The 22690-nt window shown below is 37.8% G+C and overlaps 1 protein-coding gene across 1 annotated transcript in view; it reads left to right on the top strand.

The window, feature by feature from the left end:
* The window catches only part of NELL1 (neural EGFL like 1), a 278173-nt gene that overhangs the window by 50201 nt on the left and 205282 nt on the right, over positions 1–22690 (top strand). The window contains 6 exon segments of the mRNA XM_085223918.1: positions 3599–3695; positions 9485–9557; positions 9790–9872; positions 14715–14849; positions 15666–15768; positions 19093–19166. Coding sequence (XP_085080044.1) covers positions 3599–3695; positions 9485–9557; positions 9790–9872; positions 14715–14849; positions 15666–15768; positions 19093–19166 — 565 coding nt within the window.

The following is a 22690-nucleotide window of genomic DNA, read 5'->3' as shown; positions in this document are numbered from 1 at the left end:
TACAACTTAGCTGCTCAAATACCAAGTATGGTCAAATGTGGATAAAGCTGTAGAAGAAGACACACCTCAGCCCAGAAAAATCAAGTAACAAGATGTGACTGAAGCAGAAGCTTAATGTATCAATGTAGCTGTAAAAACAAACAAACAAAAAAAAAAACCACAAAAAACCCACAAAACAAATAAAGCCTTTTGTTACTCAGCAAGCGATTAGTCTGAAAAACGCTTCCACAAGAAAGTCAATGCAGGAAAGAGGAGGAGTAGAGCAAAGGCTTTTTCATGTTTAACAAATAATTATAATAGAATTTTAACTCTAGGTAGTAACTTGTCGTTTCTCTTTGAGATGGGTTACAAAATGTTTATGCTCTAGAGGTTTTTCTCAGTGTAGAAAATAAACTGAATAATCAGTAGCTATTCATAGGCTTGTAAGAGGTGTATGCACATGGGTAATCTAAATGTCTAGGTGAAACACTGTTCCCTGCAAATGTGTGGGTGGTTGTTTTTTTCTTTTTGTAGCCTGCTACAGATTTTTTGCTATTCTTATAAATTCATGTGTAGTTTTTGACCTTTTCATTTGCCAAGAGTATGAAGAGTATTACAATGGTAGCATTAGGCTGTCTGCATGCTTGCTGATGTTTAACAGCAAGCAATAGTAAAGTACGTTTGCTTTGCTCATGAACCAAACAGCATGATCCAGGATATCTTTTCACCTAGGAAAGTAAGTGCCAATCTGCTTCTTATGCCTTCTTTTGATTCCCAACTTACTTAATGGGCATATCCATGGAGATGAGTTATTTTTTATATAGCGTAACAGACAGATGTAGGGTCCTGCATTTTGGTCGCATCAACCCCATGCATTGCTACAGACTTGGGGCAGAGTGGGTGGAAAGCTGAACGGAGAAAAAGGACCTGGGGGGTTGATAGACGGTTGGCTAAATGTGAGCCAGCAGTGTGCCCAGGTAGCCAAGAAGACCAATGGCATCCTGGCTTGCATCAGCAATAGTGCAGCCAGCGGGAAGTATTTGATCATCCCCACCCCCTGTACTTGGCTCTGGTGAGGCCACACCTCGAGTGCTGTGTTGAGCGTTGGTCTCCTTGCTACAAGAAATGCAATGAGGCCCTGGAGTGTGTCCAGAGAAGCATATTGAAGCTGTGAACGATCTGGAGCACAAGTTTTATGGGAAGCAGCTGAGGTAACTGGGTTTAGTCTGGAGAAGTGGAAGCTCATCTTCCTGATGTAGGTTTGTGGCAAGGTGGAGGTTGGCTTCTTCTCCCATGTAACAGCCAGATGGTGTGGTGTGATGGCCTTAAGTTGAGTTAGGGAAAGTTCAGATTGGATATTAGGAAGAATTTCTTCTTAGAAAGGGTGATGAGGAACTGGAGCAGGCTGCCCAGATAAGGTTCAGTCACTGTCCCTGGAAGTGCGTAGGGAAAGGGTAAATGGGGTACTTAAGAGCATGATGTAAGCGGACAATATTGGTGGTGAGTGGACGGTTGGATTAGGTGATCTTGAAGGTCTTTTCCAACCTCTATGATTCTGTTCTTGAATATAGTTACACTGTAACCTATAACTTGTCTGAGAAAATGAAAATAAAATATTCTTGAATATTCACAAATTAAAAGATGTTATATTCAAGAGAAATTCCCACTGTAGTAGTGTAATTCAGTGACTGGCTTTCTTGAGAACCTCAATTCTTTGTTCCTTGTTCAGTATTTTACAGCAGTTTTGCATTTGAGTAGATCTTTAATTTTACATGAGGCATGGCGGAAGGGTTCTGCTTACATTTTAAAATATTGATAAAGATAGTGCATGTCAAATTCCTGTAATTCTAAAAGCGTTATTTAAAAGAATACCATCTTGTTTTACCTGTTCAAACAGCAAAACAACTCAGCGTAGTATTTTTTTTTTTTTTTTAGAGAGAGCAACAAGTAATTAACTAGTAGAGGCATAAATTTCCTGGAGCTTTGAATGTATCATGTTGATGGAATGTGATGAATTAGAATTGATGGTGATTATAATAAATTTGAGCAATAAAATGATGAGTATTAGGATGCATCATCTGACTAATGTACTAACAAACTTAATTTTCGTGTAACTATTTTGTTCTTAGCGGTGGTAGTGGTTCTTTCTAATAAATCTTTTCAGGATTAGCAAACTCAGGTATCACACATGACTCTTTGTACTTAACTTTGCAGAGCTTTCTTGAAGTTCTCTCATCCTTGAAGGTCATTTTAGGTCCCCTCAAATGTATAAATTTTCTGACAGCATGGCAATACACAACACAAAAATTAATGATTATTCTAGGTGAGCCTGAGCTAGAAATGCTTGGATTCTAAATGGGGAAAATTACTGTGCAATGGGTTGTGTTGAATGCCTTGAATTTTTTTCTTGGTGTTCATTTTTGTTCATTTTTTTTTTTACATTCAGTTTAAAGCTGTAGTTTTAAAGAAAAAATACAAATCACTCCTTCAAAGATGTAAGTACTTTGTGGGACTTGGCACATTTGGAGTTTTTCTACTGGCTGTCGTGTTGGTATGATAACAGAGCAGCACGCACCCCTTTGAGCTGGATAGTAGTGGAAATATGTCATCTTTCAGTAATCCTTAATAGATGTGCTGGTTTTGTTATGAAGCAGTAAGTTTGTGACTCCCACCTGTGGAACATGGTAACGTGAGAATCTAGAGTCAGTAACATCTTTGGTCTTGAGTTTTTCATAATCCAGTGTAATGATATCATCATTGTAGTGGTCTGACTTACTGAAGAAGGTACGAAGTAAACTACTGATTTCCTAAAAATAATTAAAAAAAAAAAAATCAAGTCTTTTTAAAACTCCAGATGCTTCTTGAATTTCAAAATGCATTATTACAGCAACTTAACCATGATTTGATTTTAGAAATTTGAGATAGAGATTACTGCATTCATGCGCAAGTTTTTGCAGTCTATAAAGCTTGAACAAATAGAAAAAGTTTCTATTCTTTATCAGATCTGTGCCATTGGTGTGAGCAAATTGGCTGTGTAATAGTGGCAGAACACACGTATGCAAGCCAGATGAGTTCTGGAGCAGCTGTAAACTGGAGAAGCGGATGAATTGGAAGGTCCAGGCACAAGGATGGATAAAATAGTTGTAAAGCCTAAAAGGCTATGGGAGCATGAGGTGGAACAAATGACCTTTGCAAAGTTCATTCCAAATTCGAGACAGTATGAAAATACAAAGATGTTGTTTCTCTTGTTGGATCTTGTTTATGTCTGCTGTTTTTCCTCAAGTAGCTGAGTTTGAAGTAGACCACTAAGGATAGGATGCTTTTCCCTAGCAGGGTGGGTTCTGGCATTGTGCTTCTTCAGCTTAGCACTGCGCAGTTGCAGAAGGGAAACTGCAACTTTCTTGAGTCTCCACGTGTTAGTAGTTTTCATAGTTCTTTCTATTTAATTATTGCTTTTAAGGTTATAATGTACCTGCAAAACTGTCAGCAGTAAACATTGTGTTTAATGGAGGGTTTAGTTTTTGTTCTGCTTTGTACTTTTCGCTGCTGACTGAATTTGCGTAGGAATTCTTAAGAGGAAAAATACATTTGAAGTAATGGTAATGCTTTCCCTCTGCAGGATTTATGAACGCATCATTGATCCCCCAGAAACAAATCTGATACCTGAAAGTAATTTATGGCTTGGACAGAGGAACAGGAAGCATGGTTTCTTTAAGGTAAGCAGATATGAAATAGTACATGAAGAAGGAAACTAGGTAGGCAATGAAATACTTTTCATTAGTTATCTTACACTCCCGACATGCGATTTGTATGAATTTCAGTTGAAACCATGGGCCTGGGATTTGGGACAGGTCCAACACAGAAAAATCTGTTTGTGCAAGGTAGAATACTGTAGTTACTGGCTGAAATGCCCAGTATTTGGTGGTTTGGTTTGGTTTCCTTACTTGGAGTTTCACCCACCCACTGTGCCCTGCCTTGCCACTCCCGTGTTCATAATGAAACTGGTGTTGACAGGATCGGAGATGATGGCTTTAATCTTCAGAATTTCCCAAAGCAAAGGCTGAGCTATAGTCTCCTGTCCAGTCTTAGTCGTTTTTGGAGACTTGTCTCTCCTTGACTTCATTAGCAGAGTATCCTCACATGATGCTTGAGGTTGTCTCTTCTTTGTTGCCTTTTCCAGCATTGACTTCCAGATTAGAGGAGGTCTCCTAGGCTGTGTTCCTGCAGTCTTTGGCAGATACTTGTTGTGTGCAATGTGTGTGCCTTGCTGCAAAACAGTAGATTTTCTGTTTCTGGAATAACTTCATTTCTTTGTATTTTTCTCAGATAAGCACGTCACATGTCTCAGCAGAGTGGGTAATGGGTGACTGGGTTTTGTTCATAAGCTTCTTTGTCCTTTTGGAGCTTCTATTGCTTCCAAATAGCCCAGGCTACTTGAAAGGCTGACTAGCTGGCAGGATGATCTTTACATTTATAAGTCCTCCCAAGATACTGTCATTGAATATGCCAGTACGTCCATGTGAAATAAAAATTGGCGAAGGAAAGATAAATGACTAAAGGCTTGAAAAGTTCTCTCTTATATATTTTATTTCACTTTTTTTTTTTTTGGCTCTTGGTGATCCTGTATGATTTTGATTGATTTTTCAATTGCAGAACCAACCAACAAAAAAACACCTCCTCTACCTTAAAATTAATACTTTCACTCCAAAAGCAATCTACAGAGAAACTGACAATATTTCTTCAGGTTTTGGTTAACAAGCCATGGACTATCTATCAGTAAAAGAGCCTATATAGTGTATTGATAGGCCAATCCGTATATCCTTGATATTGGCATGGATTTGTTGCCAAGGTGATTTACTGCCCACTCAGTTCACTTTGAAGCAGTCAATTCATAAGATAATTCTACAAGTTGCTGCATTTTTGAGGACCTTGCCTCAAAGTCTCTGCCTTTTGAGAAGCTAGGAAATTTATTTTTATGCTAAAATTATTTAGGGTAGGATTGTTGTAGCAAATTATTATTTTAATTGTGAAACAGAGAAAAAAGCTAACTTTTCTTTTAAGTTAAATTATAGTCGAAGAGTTGCTCTGAACCTGGAGTTCATTCCATCTTTGAGCAGCTGGCTGTCACTGTAAAGTGAAATTGATAGCATTATTTTATTTTACAGCTGTTGTTTTTTTACCTCAGCTGCTTCCCATAATTCCACAGATGGTAAACATATGTTTATAGCTACGTAGGGAAAAAAAAGTCATTTTGGATTTCCTCATCTTAACTTCTCATTTTATGCAGATATTCGATGCCTCAGAACTCTGGTATATTATGTAATTGTAAATTAATATTTCAATGTATTAACACTTTGGAAACAGCAGGGTAGCTAATGATAAGCTAATGAGCTGACCATTTTTATTGATTGTAATGAAACTCAACAGGTGTCTTTGCTTCATGCGTGCTTAAATATTTCTCTAACTTTCTTCAGGGTAGAAATAGAATTGGTTGTATTTTTTAATCCTGCTTTATAGTTTCAGAAGTCTTTCTTTTGTATGTTACTCGTGCCAAAAGCTTGGGATTATGCATCCCTTTCTTTATATTCACATGGTCAGCAGGACCTCCTGTTCTTTTTCAGGGCAATTTGTTTCACCATTTTTGCACATAAATAAATAGATCTGTTTTCCCTACTGTAAATAGTGATCTTCAGGGAAATAAGAGCATTAAAGAAGGATTAACGTATTTTGTGTTGTGTTTATGTTGGAGCCATGATAATATATGTTTTCATGGAAAAGCACTACATACTGTTCTAAGCATCATCTATGCTGTTGCAAAAATATTTTTATGTTAATCTTATCTAGTTAATTGTTCTTCCTTTCACTCTATGAGTGAATAGCATTACAGCACATTCTGGGCCGTGTTCTCATGCTAATTTCAAATGATTCTTCAATATATCAAAAGAGCAAGGGGGAAGATACGGTCTTCAAATAAAATATTCCTAAGGCACAGTGGCTGGTCAGTGGCTGCCATTTTCCTTATGTTTTGTTCCCCATCCTTGCTCTCAGTGATAATTCCATAAGTAAGCTTGCTGGGGAATCAAGTGCTGTATGGCATAATCAATGGAGTGGAGATCCAGCCTCCAGCTAGGATCTCTCACTATGTAGTTTGCCTGTTATGGCCAAGCATTTGGAATTCAGACAAGGCTGAGTAGTTGTAGCGTATCGCTGGTGGGAGCTAATGTAAATCAAATTTAATATAGCTAGATCTGTTTGGTTTGAAGGGAATCTCATGAATTACTTCCTTTGAAAAACATGCATAGATCCTTTGGGCTTCTTTGTGTGGCCCAAAAGCAAGATTTGTTTTAGTGCTCAAGAATACTCATGTAATGAGATTGGGAAACAAAAGGAAAGAAAGGTGGTGGTACCAGGCATGCAGAAGACCCTTATTCTAGGATGGAATCGATGGCTATCATTGTCAGAATTACTTGCGAAAATTCATTTTGTCATTGAGGAGCACCTTTCCCTTTAAGTTTCCCTCCAAATACTACTACAGAAATGAGCTTGTTAATGCACTGCTGTCTAAATGATCCTTGTTGAAAGACTGCAATTTTCAGATTTGCTCTAGAAGGCTTTGATCTTAAATCCCCCTGTTGTTTCTGGGGTACAGCAGGTGCTTGGTGTTTTAACTGTACATCATCATACACGTATGTAGTCGTTTTGGTCCTGTAGTTGTAAGGAATAAGGTGAAGTCAGTTGTTCAGGTGCCTGATGTGGAGTTCATCTTCACTGTGTAGAGGAGCGTAATGCTGATGTGGTGGTTGTCTAGTGGGGTTGCTGTAGCACTGCCTAGGCATGGGGCTTAGAGAGCAGCTGCTGAGACATCTGTGCATGGTCTATTACCAACTTTAGCCAATGCATTTTACACAGCTGTGAGGCACACTGTCTTTGAGGCAGAAGTAGGTTTTAAAGAAGGTGAAAAGCAATGGAGGAAGTGAAAATGTAGAAATAAAGGGCTTGTGCATTGCATGGGTCTTTTCACAGTGTGTGGGATAAATCCTCCATATAATATGGATATGAAAAGTGCAATAAATAGGGCTTTTGTATTTGTAAATCTTCATGGGATGGGCTTGGTATTTAGTGCCACAAAGCTCAATTTAGTCTTACTGCTGGTAATCTGTGCAGATCAAGGATCTTCACACTAGAACATCGTGAAGCTCTGGCTGTAGTTATAAGTTTAAATATCAAAGATAAATGGTGATGTCTCCTTGGGAAAAGAACAAAGAAGATTTTGACACCTGATATCTCTCTATCAAGGCTAAATTCTCAAGTCTTACCACAGAATGTGGATTGAGAAACTCTGCCTGGTCCTAAACTAAACCAGGGATTTGCCCACTGGGTGCTGTGCATGCCTAATTCTTCTGGCTGCAGCTGTAGATAGCTCTAAGCAACCTAGGCTTAATGCTGAAGGAGGAATAGTCCAGGTTCCTTCATAAGTGTTGCAGTAATTATGGCTGTAATAAGCATTTGCATGTAATGAAGTCTTTCTAATAAAAAAAAATACGTCAGTGAAATCTGTGCTCTTTTGAGTTAAAGGTTCACTTCTGTATTTGATCGTGGGAACTCTGTTTCAGAAGGGTTTTTTGATACAGAAGGCATCTATCCTGCTAAATTGGTGTTCTTACATCGACCCGTAGTAGCGTGTTTTCATGTAGCCAGGAAAAGACACACAAATAGCTATGTTTTCTCTTCAGATTGTTTGTCCTCTTGGGGCTACTAAAGAATGCAGAAGACAAAATTCTAGCAAATGAGATTAACCCCCCCTTTATCTGTATTTAAATGCATATCTGTCCAAATGACAGTAGAGAAGGGGAGCTGTAATGCAATAAATGTAATGAAAATTCCTTATGCACTTACTGAAGAGGAAAAAAGCATTGCTTTTCTCTTGATAGTGTCTTGTTAACTTTGTGTAATGGTACACTGAAACTTTGTAAACTCATTTTTTCATGATTAAGCCTTTTGCTGGAGAGGCTTAAGCCCTGAAATGTATTTTTGTACTTCAGCTTCTAATTTCTTACTGATAACTACTAGCAGAAAACACATAAAATGGCTTTCAGGATGTTTCTTTTCCTGTTGACAGCATTGCTTCTCATTATTGTGATGGTTTCATTATTCTCATAGATGAAAAGGTTAATAAATGTATACGCTTCTGCAAGACAGACAGTGTGATCTGATTATGTCTATTAATATTTTCAGTTAATATTTCATCATAAAGCAGCAAGACGGTGCTTCTCATTACCTTCTGCTGTTTTAGAAACATGTAAATGTGAAATGTTGCTGCATTTGCAAGGCTTCAAGCACAATGGCCTATATTTTATTTATGGATTGAAATGAGCATTTTGAGCAAGTGACTGCCCTTAGTCTGCAAAAACTGCTTCACTGCCATTTAACCAAAAACTATAGTGATCTTACAAATCATTAATTTAATTAGGTAATAACTGCCATGATCTTTAATTTGAAAGGAAATGTATTAAATTCTTCTGTGTTCGGGAGGAGACAGGCATGCCACTCCGTCTGATGAACAGTCGGGGAAATGTAAATTGCAGTGCTTGCAGTCCCTTGTGTTCCCTTGCTCCTCCTACTTAATGACCATGCCATTATTAAAGTGAGTGGACGCTGGGGAGTAAGCAGGCTACACAGTTTAAAAAAAAAAAAAAAAAAAAAATGCTGGAAGAGCTTTGCATTGAGTGTATGCAAGCTCCAACATTTTTAGGCTACTGATTTAAGGTTCCTCAAGGCAGACGTGCAGGGAATATAGGGTGACCCTTTGAGTCCCCTGCTTTTGTCAGGGATACCTTTGCAAGTCAGAACTTGCAGGCTGGTACTGGATCTTCTGGTACTTCCTCCTGCCCTGCTTGGTCTGATCTCTGAGCCTCACGTGACATGCACAGTCTGTTCCTGACCTTGGAGTCCTGATTTCCTCTAGCCCTACACAGGGGATCTCTCCATCTGCCTGGGTTAGAAAGCAGATTTAATTCTAACTGATGGTGTGATTACATGAACTGTTTGCTGAGATATAAAGCCAGCAGGCTGCATGACCCAACAGTCAAAATATAGATGCTTGCCTCTTGCTCTTTATACTATTCTTTCATAATGATAGATTTCACAGTCTTGTTTGGCTAAATTACTGAAGAGTAGTGCTGTGGTGGTGTTTTATTTTCTTGTGGTCAAGTGTCTCGTGTAATGGGTATTTCTTAATGTATTTTTTCACTAGTTCAGTCCCACTTTGAGACATTTAAGCAGCTTACATTTGTTGATTGCAAAACACAAAACTAAAAAAAGCATGGTATGAAAATTACACAAGAAGCTAGGGAGGAAGAGTTGCTGTTTTTTCATCATCTTGAGCTGTATTCTACGTTAGCAGACAACTGGTCACTTCTTTGTACACCATCAACAACTGACTTATGAAACAGGTCAAAGTGAATGTTTGTATTCTGTATTACCAGTTATCTCTTCTTTTACAAAGGGTGTTATTCAAGATGTGAAAGTTGTCTTTATACCTAATGGATATATAACGCAGTGTCCTAATCTGAATCGCAGTAAGTATTATTTTCTAAATCTGTTTGTTTTTAATGGGGATGGTTTCTTAATCTTAAAAAATATTTTCAGGATTGTCATTCTTGTGTGTGCTGACACAGTGTCTGTAAACAGATTGCATTTTATGTTCAGATAAGCAGCATGTGACACGTTAGCTGTGACAGACTTTATTTATTTATGGGTTATAATGTGTTTCCCTTCCTTCCTTTTTCTTTTTAAACTTCCTTTATTGAGCATGCCCAACCTGCAGTGATTTCTTAAGCCTGGTGCAAGGAATCATGGATTTACAAGAACTCCTGGCGAAAATGACTGCAAAAGTAGGTACCTGATCATCTTTGTCAATTCCCTGTTTCTTTCTGGGCTAAGGCCATCATACAAGTCTTCGTTCCTTTTGCAGTTGTTTTATGTTTTCATGGTAGAGCTGTTTCTTCCCCTCTTTCTGCCAGTAGCCCTATCTGCAGTGGACTTAAGGAGACAGTTTTGTGGATGTCACTTAATTCTCATACAGCTTCTATTGTCTGGCTCACCATTTGGTAGAGAGTGACAAAATGCCTGGGGTTAGATTTCTTTGAGAAACCTTAGCTTGATTTTCTTTTCCATGCTGAGGGATAAACGTGGAAACAAAGGAGTGAAATCCCTCAACAATTTCCTCACCATGTGATTCTGTCAGAATGTGTGTTTTTGCCTGTGGGGAGTTCTGTGAAATCTTCAGGACTGGTATCGTTTCTCCTTGGGAGCTGAAATGAGGAAATGCCTATAAATCTGCTGGCTGTGCTGATCTCAACACCTTTGATGATGATTTTTAGAGTGTAGAAGTGAATCCAGTCTAGGATAGGCAGTGTGGTGGTGGTTTTTTTTTTCTTCCCGTTCTGTTTTGGACTGGGGAAATGATGAATGGGAAGCTGCAGCGATTTTTTTGTTGGGGATTTTCCTTAGGCTCTGCTCCCACACTGTGCAGCCAATGTCTGTCTTACCTAAAGCCCTTCAGCTCAGGCTGTGGTCAAGTTCCAGGTTAGGAAGGTGTGTTTTTGAGGTGGATGATCCCCTGGCTTGCATTAAAGGGTACTCTGGGAACATTTTCTGGTGTTAATGTCAGTGAAACGTCTGTTCGTGTTAAGAAGCAATTGTCTTATATGAATCAGCATTTATGTGTTAACTACTTGTAGACTTAAGTGCAACAAAAACCATCCTGTAGTTACTTTCAATCTCAGTGTTACTGGAAAGGAATTTCAAAACTATGATGAGCATAGTAGTGCTACTAGCAGAAAAACATTGATATCTATGATACTTGTTACTCTCTACTCTGCTTCTAAGCGTCCTTTTCCTTCCTAACAGGAAGGAGGGAACTTTTTAAAGACAACGTGCACGTTATACTGGGAATCCAGTTACCCAGTTGACATGGTTTGGACAAGCTGACTCCAAATAGGAAATGTGAAGCTTTTAGTTGAGTTTACTGCTTGCAGAGTGAAACAGGCAATTATTTTGAGCCCTGCTGGTGCCATGAGCAAGTTCCTATTATGTACTGTACTGAGTAACTTGCTTGCACTGCTGTTAATTACATTTTTGCTTGCTAGTACTTTACAAGGGAAAGCAAATAATGCAGCATTTGTACTGCAAAGACTCTGTACTTCCAGAACGTGGTGCTGAGGTAATCCTTCATTGTGAGTTCCTTTTCAGTGATAGCAGTGTAGACTTTTTTTTTGTAGCAGTGTGTGCAGGAATACTATTACTCAGGAAAAATACTTGCAGCAGAAAAAGAAATGATTTTGGTAGAGAAATTAAAAATAGAGAGGTGTGAGAGAAGCATTAAGACTTGTATCCATCTTTTCAGTCCTGGAGGTTGGTAGACACAAGTAATACTAATGCAGGTATGAGTAATATCGTATGGGACATTTGGCAACCAAAGAGCAGGACTTGGAAGAATGTACAGCATCCTGCAGAGATCCCATTTGGCAGGGCAGGTGGTCAGAGGATGGCCTGCTAACGTGCATGGGCAATGATGCCTGGCTTCTGGCCCTGCACGAGGAGATGCAGAGAATGAGCGTGATGTTTTGGAATAGCTTTTAGGATCTGTGATAGCTAGGATTTCACTTACTCCGTTAGTCTCTAATTGATTACAGATGTATAATAACCCAGTGAATGTTGTTTGCAATGAATGTGCAAGTGCTGTTTATATAATGCAAAACTATGAAGATGCAAACCTGGGCTTTTGTGGGAAGAAAACATCATATCTAGCGGCTGTAGGGTCCTGTAATGTTGGTAGTGGTGCAAATTATGCAGTAGATTGGAGAGGAGCTATGAGAGCTCTCCTTTGAGCTCTATCTCAGAGCCCCATGAGTCTTGTGCTGCTCAGAAAGTTGTTGTGTAGACAGTAAACAGAAGTATACAATGATGACCTGAAATGAGCTTACTGCCATTGTCCTCTTCATACCAATGTTTGTGAAGACACAGTTTCTAAAGCTTATGCTTATTTTGCCATCATTTGAATTATCTGAATCTTTCCAATAAATAAGTTCAATTGATTTAATCTTCTGTCTTTTAGTAGGGAAGCACTGTAGGTCAGTGTGTTAAAAATCGAGCTAACATGTTAATTTGCTGCAGGTGAAAAGGAGCATGCTATATTTCAGCACTCCCAACTGACATGCTGAAAAACTGCTGGCTTCTCTTCGAAAATTATAGGTAAAACAGTGCAATTTTAGCACTCTACTGAAATCAGTCCGGGCATCTCCTGCATCCACTCTAAAAGTGGATTATAATTTATTTTTGGTAAATTATGAGGTCATGTCAAAGTGTGCCTTTCATTCATTTATTTGATGCTGGAGCTGGAAGGAGATTCTGAAGACTGTCAGTGCAAAACTTTCTAGGGAGTCCTTCCTTCACTGAGGTCAGATAGACTGCAGTTAGGTTTGATATTTAAAAAATAAGTGAAACTCTTGAGTTCCAGGAGTAGTTCATCTAGTTTGTTCATCTTGTGAATGCATATGAACATGGATAATTCTGTAAATAAAATTTTCCTGGCCACATTTGATGGGTTGTTTTGTGAGACATTTGTTATTAACATCACTAGAAATAATATGCTCCAAACAGAAATCTATTTGCAATTATTTGTGCGGACAAAAGAGAAGCAAGGAAGGTACACTGTGTGAATGACAGCTAGCCAAATATTCCTGGATGTTAAGAACTCAGGATTAGGCTAGTATGTAGAAACTGGTATGGTGTGGGCTTCTTCAGTAGTATATTTCCTAGGATATGAATGGGAATATAAGATATTCGAAGACCCAGATTTTAAATGTTTAACAAATTTAGTTTTGTGTATTTGACAACATTTGAAAGGGTATTTTAGCTGATTTCATGGAGTAGGAGGTAAATGAGATTTAAACAAAAAAAAAAAAGCATACTAGGCAGAAAATATTTTTCTTAGTGTTTTCTTCTCTTCCTGGAGTTATTTATAGTCCTGACAAAGGATATTACGTACTATTTTCAAAAATGTATTATTGTAATTATTATTGTATAGCAAACTTATGTGTGAATGCTCATTTTTGTGTTTTTTTTTTTGTAAATACAAGACCTGTTATAAAGTAGAAGCACAAGACAGACACCTTTTAAACAAAACTAAATATGGCTTTTACACGGTAAATATAATGACTAAATAAAATAATTAGAAAAGAGGTTCTCTTGAAAACAAGCAACTTAGTAAGTGGAGAGTTTAGTATCTAAAATGTGAAGAGAAGTTTTGAAATCACAAGATGTGCATTTTAGGGAGATGAGTATCAATCCCAGTATTACACCAAGAAACAATTTAACAAATAAAGAACAGTTATTCAGAGCTTTCTCTCTTCAGAATTGCAGAGAAAAAGACCACAGCTACTTGCCTACTATTTTTTTCTTTTCTTCCTCTAAATATCTTGCTCTTCTACTGGCAGAAATGAAAAAAGGCTTATTAGAATATTTTCACATAAAGTGATTGGAATTTTAGAGGATGAAAATGTACAAATATCAAATATATACCATCATGTAAAAAAGCCTACAGCACTGCACATTCATCTTTATAAAGCCTATAATGCAGAAATATAGCACTGGATTCATAACAGGAATGCATTCGTTTTGTCATTTGCCAAATTTAGGGAGCCTCAGTGTTTGCAGAGGTTCCAATGCGAATGTGAAAGCAAAAAAAAAAAATCAAGACCTTGGGAAATTGCCTTCTAGCTGGCAATGGGATGGCTTTTAGAGCAGTGGCAGTTGTGGGATCTCAAGAATGCATATGTTTACTTCCAAATACACACTCTGGATTTTTTATTTTTAATTTTTATTTGGATTTTTAGTTAACGAGTATGTCACTAGAAGTTGTGTTAAGGGTTAGAGATGATGACACTGGCTACTAGGTATGCATATGATGGGAGTGTTTCTCCCTGGATTAATCTCAATTTAAGACGATGCCTCTGAGGAAAGGAAGGTCTGTGGTGGATAGGAGGGGAATTCCAAAAGCCTTATCTTTTTTCTACTGCTATATGAATGTGCTTTGCCCTGCTTGTTATTGCATTGTATCTCATTAGTCAATACAGCATTTGCTAGCGTGTAGATAGTAGTAGTTGGAATTGAGGAGGTAATGTGAACAGTAAGAAATGTTAAGTGCTATCCACAAATCCAGGGTTTTTTCCAGGAGCAGGACTTGTCCATGGATAAGTCTAGGAATATTACTCTGTATTAGAACGCTGTAAATCTTATTATAAAGTTACAGCCTCTATGTGAGTCAGAGAGCATTAGTCTAGCTGATGCTGACAACGAAGAGGTGAAAGTAATTAGAAAAAGTCAGTCTGCTAGCTGTCACGATTTATGATTTGTAAACAGATTGAGCAATTAAGAAATTCGATTTAAAATCAATCGTAGCTTACGCACTTCTTGTAGTGCCTACGGAGATCTTAGTGGGGTTCATTACAGTACAAGAGACAGTTGTGTATATCATAAGACATAAGACCACACACAGCTCCATCAAAGTCAGATGAGTAGGGTTATTTGTTATCTGCTGACATCTTGGTTCAGAGTTTCAAATGTTGTAGCTAAATTTGGTTCAGATAAAAATTTTACGTTTTCTCATATTTGGTTTTTAAAAATTGCATGTTTGAACTGAGGAAATCTCATCAATTTAATTTCATTTATAGCTAAATTATGCAGAAACAAGACTGAGTCGATTGGAAGACTGTCACTGTGAGAAGACTTGTCAAGTAAATGGATTGATCTATAGAGACAAAGATTCATGGGTTGAAGATGATCACTGCAGAAACTGCACGTGCAAAGTAAGGCTTTCTAAGGACTTTAAGAAGTAGGACTCAATGTGAAAATGGTCCTTGAATACGTAATGTGAATTCTAAGAATGTTTTTAGCATGCATCTAGTGGCAGAATGAAAAATAGGAAGGTAAATAGTAAAACAAATAAATGAAAATCTGACACATCTTATGTAGAAGCTTTAAAAATAAAATCTTTCCCTTGACAATCGTGTCTTATTTGTTTTGATTATATTAGTTAGGACTTTATGGTTTTGGGGTGAATGCAGACATAGTTTTTATTTGATTTTTGAATTGTTTTCACAGCAGTTTTTTAAAATGGAGGCGTTATCTTAATAGTATTCATAGATGCTCAGTTGCATCCTGAATGGTAACAACATGCAGATCTTGTTTTCAGCATTTATCACTATGAAAAACTAAGGAACAGAAGAATATTAATATGTAAATCTTGTCTTGTCGAAATTATTTGATAAATATCTGAAGAGAGTCTGTTTGTTCAAGAAAATAGAAAACTGATTGTTAAAAATATCAGAGATGATTGGCACAGCTTACAGAAAGTGGTGCTTATGTTGTTGTAGAGATGAGCTTGTGTTCTCTTCTTGATGCGTTTTACTCAGGGAAAGCAGAGTAAAACCAGTAAATAGGTACCTACGCAGGGATGGCTCATCTTCAGATGGCTTTGGATTCAAATCTATTCTTAATGAAAGATGAGTGTATAGTGCACAGAGGTGATTTCATTTGCCATAATAGTTTTCTGCATTATCTATTTTGTATACAGTATTTGCTAATTATGGTGATTGAATTTTGTCTTAAAAACGTTTTCTTAGAGTGGAGTTGTGGAATGCCGAAGGATGTCCTGTCCTCCTCTTGATTGTCCTCCTGATGCTCTCCCAGTGCATGTGGATAGCCAGTGCTGTAAAGTATGTAAGGGTAAGTAGATGATAAAAAAAGTTTTTCTTACACCCTCTGTTAAGCACCTAAACTTGTCCTAAGAGCAGGTGCGTTTTATAATGACTTTAATAGCTCCTGATAATTCAGGTAAAGTGAGTTACAGCGGTGAATTTGATTTTTCTCAGTAATTTTCTTCTAAATGAACAAGTATGGCAAATTTTTAAGATTGTCTTGCTATGTTTTGTCAGTGTAAAAGTATTCTACTTGTTTGTGGAAAAACAAGCAATAATAATAATAAAAAAAAATTCTTTGCTTCAGCTTGTGCCTCCTGCTGATGAAGTCGAAACTTTTCATAATGACAAATAATAAACTTGGGTGTTATCTTTTTGTCTATGTTTTATTTCAGTTTGGAAGGCTTTCATTAAACATAATAGAATTTCAGACCCCGAGTGAATGTCACTGTGTACAGTGATTGTTTTTGCTCATTTCGAAATAAGTTGATGAAAACAAGTAAATTTTGTGGTTAGTCTTTTTAGTCTTCTGGAAATGAAAGCTGTAGGTAACATTCTTGGAAGAAATAGTCAATGTTTGATGCCTTAATGTTACTACAAGGGACAAAGGCAATCTATATATGGGAATTTTACGTGAGTACTGTTGCCCATCTTGCCTTAAGAAGCAGCAAAAATAAATGTTTTGGCCTCTTCTTGTAGAACATCAAGCTTTATGCATAATTTTTTTCTACATGTTATAAGACAAAGCTGTTGAATTATTTTAAGATTTATTAGGAAAAGATGAACATTCTTCTAGATTTCCTTTGGCTTGCTTTAGTCATTGAATTTATTAATCCAATGCACAAATGTCACAAAGGTCACTTGCTGTTATCTCGCGTTCAGTTGTTTACTCACGCTGTCTCATTTCTTTCAGTTGTATTTTGTTCTAAGTATTCTACTTACCAAAAGACTCCTATGAACAGGGTACTCAAGTGGAAAGGTGGTCTTGCCTGAATTAATTTTTTTGTCTCAGAATATTTTTTTATTTGAAACACCGAGAGTCTAGAAAGTTCCTGCATGAACCTCTGGTGTACTGGATGCTTTTTTTGACATGTGTGCTGACACATGTATGTACAACAGTTAAAATTGGACACAAAGTAATTTCTATGCACCAAATTGTAGTTTCAGTTTATATCCCCATGAAAAACTGTGCTCCTGATATTTGTAATGGAAAGATGAACAATCAAACTTGTCTTTTGTCAGTGATTGGCACAAACTTGACTTGTTATTCTGACAAGACCTCAGCTTGTCAGTCAGTGGGAAGAGATGTATGGAAGTTGATTGAAATTGATTGCAAATGCCAGCTCCTTGACAGAATGATATACTAGGGCCACAGTCAGTTGCTTTTGGGTATGTAGCAGTAATTGCAGGAGATTTCCAGGAGGCTGCACCACAGGTGTTAATTTCTCTGAGCTTTTCTTATTTTGCTCTGATAGAATCATCACTTGTAATTTGCTGTCTCTAGGGATTATTGAATGGCTGGATTATTGTAGTTTCCTGTCTCAGCTGTGGGTTAACTAACAAAGCAGTTCTGGTGTCTGATATGTTAAAGGTTTTAAAAACGAGGTGATTCTGTTTTGATCCCTGCCATCTCGTGTTGGCTTTAGATTACTATCTGACAAAAGACTATAATTGTGTTGAAAATCTCATCATTTTTTCTCAGTTGTGGTTTAACTTGCCGTCAGGTGTGCCCATTTTTATGTTAGAAGCAGTCATGTCAGGAGAAAAAATAGAAGAAAATGGAAAAGTTCTTTAATTCACTGTCTCCCAAAAATATTTACTTGAATTACTAACGTAAATGAAACTTCCTGATCTGAAGTTTTTCCTTGTGAGATTGCAATTCAGCCATATAAACTGGGGAATTTTGAGGAAAAAGTCAAGAAAACTGAGATACCAAAAGGAAAAAAATCTGATTTCCATATGCATAGTGGACAATGAAAACAGTTCTTTTTTGAAAATGTTTTTCTTTCTTTATTTTTTATTTAAAAGAGCATTTGTATGTATGCTTAAACTGAAGATCCTTAGAAGCACATTTGTGTGAAAGATTATGATGATTGAGCTAGTATTTCTTTAGTTTCAAGGTGTTTGTAATCAAATTGCTCTGACAACTGCTATTGTGGAAAACTGCCTGTTGGCATCAACTGTTAAAATTGTGTGCACACCTGTAGGTGCTTATGAGAGAAGTGGATCTGTGATTTATTCTCTGAGATTTGAGTGCTTTGAATGCTTCTACTTTCATAGTGCTTTTGCTGCAACTCAGGAAATATTTAAATCTTTGGCCACTTACAGTATATCTTTTTTGCTTTCCTTTTATTGTAATTGGCCAGACTCTTACTGGTCAAGCATAGAGATAGCAGAAACACTGCAAGAAAAGTCATATTATCAGTGTTCAGCATTGCATTGTTAGTAATGTAGAGTGCCTTTGCGATGGATGCTTGATTTGTGGAAAATAATGGACCAGTTGTTTAGTGTATTTATTGGCCTTTATGGGACTGAAACTTAGACATTCAGTTTCTATGAATAGTTATGGTAATACTTGACCAAGCTGTTGGCTGCCATGGATTTGCTTGAGTTTGTGTTCTTCGTTGTGGTGGTAATTGTAAACTAAGCTAGTTGATTTTTTCATTGATGAGGAAAGTTCACATTCCAATCTCTTGGTTTGTGTCTGGAGCTGGTAGCCTTTAGCAGAGGGGTCAAAACTTCAGGCAGTAATTTTTTTTTAGTAGGAACTTTCAGTTTCTTTGGAAACCTGTTTATTTCAAGCGCATGTTCAAAATATTTTTCTGAAATATATTTCTTCAATTCATTGATGCAATAGAGTCATTTGCTAAATCAAATCCATTTGCCAGTGTTCCAGTAAGTTGAAGAGTTCACCTTTGTGCCTGCAAAAAAAATTTGAAGGTTTAATTGAAATCTGTGCTTATATTACTCCCTTGACGTGCACAAAACATCTCAGTTTTCTTGAAAGACGTAATGAAAATTTGTAGTAAAATATATAGTACCTAATCTAAGTGTCAGTAATGAGAATATTTTCTAATGAATACTAATGAATTGGGCTCTATTATTTATTCTTATGCTCTTATTCCTCCTCAGTTGAGGAAATCTCTTTAAAATGAGTTGCTCTTAAAATGAGTTTATTATTAATTATGTATCATACTGACTTCTGATGAAAACAAAATGTATCATATTTTTAATGTATCAATATGAGTGTGATGACTGGTTTTAGATTAGTGTTATACTTCTTCTTTTATTACTTAAATGCTCGTTTTATGTGTACATTTTTAATCCCTCACCTTCTTTTCTCAAATTACAGCAAAGTGTATCTACGGAGGCAAAGTGCTAGCAGAAGGCCAGCGAGTATTAGCTAAGAGCTGCAGGGAATGTCAAGTAAGTTTAAGTTGTAGAAACTTTCCCTGATTTTTAAATGTGTGATGTCAAAATGCAATGATAAGTTGATATATATTTTTTTTAAAGCTCTCTTCGTGCAAATGTGATGTCCATTGTCTTGAAAAGGTGACCTTGAAGTCATTGAAAGCCACAGACATGTAAACAAGGCAGGAATATGGCCTTTGCAGTACAGTAAGAATGTGTGAAGTGACTTGGAAGGATGTTCCTCTTTTATGTCTTGGTTTTATGAGGCTGACAAAGAGGAAGTAGCATCTTGAGCCAGTTGCAAATTTAAGCCACACATGCTAAAATTTGTAGCAACCTGGCTTTTGTTTGAATTATTCTAAATTTGCCCGAGTATTTCTTAAACTATCTATTTTGCCCTATTACTATTTAAGGTAAATTATGAAGGACTGGGTTGAGGTCTTTCTCTGTCAAGTTCATAACTCTTAGGTAACTAGAGATGTGGAGAAGGCTTTGTTGTCTAGTGACTTCTTTGCATCAGTCTTCACTGGCAAGAGCTCTAGCCTTACCACCCAAGCTGCAGAAGGCAAAGGTGAGAACTTGGAGAAGGAAGGTCTGCCTGCTGTAAGTGAAGATCAGGTTTGAGACCATCTAAACTTGAAGGTGCACAAGTCCATGGGACCTGATGAGATTCATCCACAGGTTCTGAGGGAACTGGCAGATGAAGTTGCTAAGCTCATGGCAGTCTGGTGAAGTTCCCACTGATTGGAAAAGGGGAAACATAACTCCAATTTCAAGAGGAGAAAAAAAGAAGATCCAGGGAACTGTAGGCCAGTCATTTTCACCTCTGTGCTTGGCAAGATCATGGAGCAGATCTTCCTGAAGGCCCTACTAAGGCACATGGAAAATAAAGGTGAGGTGATTAGTGGTAACTAAATTGGCTTCACCAAGGGAAAGTCATGCCTGATAAACTTGGTGGCCTTTTATGATGGAGCCATAGCAACCGTAGATATAGGAAAAGCAACTGGTGTCATCTACCTGGACTTGTGCAAAGCATTTGCTATCTAGTCAACAAATTGGAGACAAATGGATTTGATGGATGGATCACTCACTGGATGCTTGCACTCAGAGTTGTGGTAGATGGTTCAGTGTCCAACTGGAGACCAGTGACGAGTGGTGTTCCTCACGGATTGGTGCTGGGACTGGTGTTAAATGAGACCTTTGTAGCTGATATGGACAGTGAGATTCAGTGAACATGCAGCAGGTTTGCAGGTGACAGCAAGCTGAGTGGTACAATTGACACGCTAGAGGAAAGGTAATCTATCCAGAGGGAGCTGGACAGACTTGGGAGGTGGGCCTATGCTGAACTCATGAAGTTCAACAAGGCCAAATGCAAGGTCCTGCACCTGGGTCAAGGCAATCTCAAGCACAGGTACAGGTTGGTTGGATAATGGCTTGAGAGCAGACCTGAGGAAGAGGATTTGGGAGTATCGATTCAACATGAGCAGGCAGCTCTTGCAGCCCAGAAGACTAAGTGTATCCTGGGTTGCATCAAGAGAAGTGTGATGAGCAGGTTGAAGGAAATGACTCTGCTCCTCTATTTCGCTCTCATGAGATCCCACCTAGAGCACTGCATCCATTTCTGGGGCTCCCAACACAAGGAGATGGAGCTGTTGGAGCAGGTCCAGAGGAGGACCACAGAGATTATCCAGAGGGCTGGACGGGCTGAGAGATCTAGAGCTCTTCATCCTGAAGGAGAGAAGGCTCCAGGGAGACCTTATAGCAGCCTTTCAGTACTTAAAAGAGGCCTACAGGAAAGCTGGAGAGGGCCTTTAAAAAGGCATGTAGCAACAGGACAAGGGGAAATGGCTTTAAACTGGAACAGAGTAGATTTAGATTAGATATTAGGAAGAAATTCATTACTGTAAGGGTGGTGAGATATTGGAGCAGGTAGCCCAGAGGAGATCTGGATTCCCCCTCCCTGGAGGCATTCAAGGCTGGACTGGATACGGAGTTAAGCAACTTGGTCTAGTGGTTGGAGCTACATGATTTTGAAGATCCCTTCCAACCCAAACCATTCTATAACTGTATGAACTGCAGTTGGTATTTCAGAATGTAAGTAAAGGGAGGCTGTGTTAGATGAAAACATTCATAACAAGAAATGTTAAAGAATATGAATGCTGAACGTGGTGTGTAAGTGTGGCAGAAACCAATCCTTGTCAAAACTTACCTTAGGAGAAAAAAGTAGTAGATTACTATATAAAGCCCATTTCTCTGCTGAGACATGCATGTGTTGTAACTAGAGTATATCTGTGTCTTTAGTGTGATTTATCACTTCAGAAAGGCATGGCTATTTTAAACACGTTTGCTCCCACATGTGATTTTCAAGTATTTCTGTTTTTTTTTTTTTGTCTTGTTGAATTTATGGAAGGGAAGGTGATACAGGGAAAACTTACATATGTTATTAATAGATGAATGTGTTTGGGCAGTTATTGGAAAAAATTACGATGATCTGGTTATTGTTGTGCTTGTGGCTGACTATACGGAGCAGTAATTTTGTGTGCACTAATGGAAATGGAAATAGCTGGTTGTAGATGCAAAAGCAGCTTGTGCAAAATTACTTTGCCATTGAGTGTTAGGCTGTGGGGGGTGCTCAACAGATACACAGATATGTGGGCAAGGTCCTTGCCTTGGTCCTTGCATTTATAACGTGACTCAAACTGTATATCGGATTGAAAGTGACTATATGCAATAAGATGAGGAGAATGGGAGGATTTTCACATTAAAGTGAGAACAGAGTGATCTGAACTACCTCTGTGGAACTCCTCTATGCTGTAAATAAGAGCATTGTACTCATTATTGCGAGGATGAGAATACATTTGTGAAGATGAAAAGCACACACTGACCATAAAATATTTCTCATATTAAGAAGGATGGAACTAATAATAAAATCCAAAAGCTCTTTGCACATACTGTTAGAGGAAATGGGTATGTCAGTGTGCATTGGAGTAGTGTGCAGTTTGCATTATTTACATCTGAATGAAAAGTATTAGTAAGTATTTAAAACAGAATTTGTAAATGTGATAATGTGATATCATGAAAAAATGAGCCTCAAAAAAAAAAAAAGGGGGAGGTTTTCCACAGCCGTGTTTCAAGATGATATCAAAGCTTGCTGGCAAAACTTGTCATTCTGACTGGACAGTATTTAAGTGAGTGCCTCCCTCTACTACTACAAGAAGTATCTGTTGACAAGAAGTTCATTCACTGTATCTCAAGCATGACCTTGATTGAAACACCTGCTTATTTACTGCCTCAATTAGCAATGCTTGCTAGATAAGTTGGAATGGATGAGTGTAAACTTTTGCTGTAAGTGATCATTTTCTATTCAGTACAGGCCTGCTGATGGACAGGGTGTGGAGATTTTTTGCTGCTTTTCCTCTTGTGTTGTATGACTAAAAGAAAGAGCTCTGTGGTTAAAGAAATGGCTCCCTCCCTCCCAAAAAAAACAAACAAACAAAACAACCAACTGTGTGTGGTTTAATTTCCAGACTTGAAAACAG

This window comes from Meleagris gallopavo, chromosome 5, assembly GCF_905368555.1.
Source record: "Meleagris gallopavo chromosome 5, MGAL_WU_HG_1.1, whole genome shotgun sequence".
NCBI lineage: Eukaryota > Metazoa > Chordata > Aves > Galliformes > Phasianidae > Meleagris > Meleagris gallopavo.
This window is presented reverse-complemented; position numbering and strand designations above follow the sequence as displayed.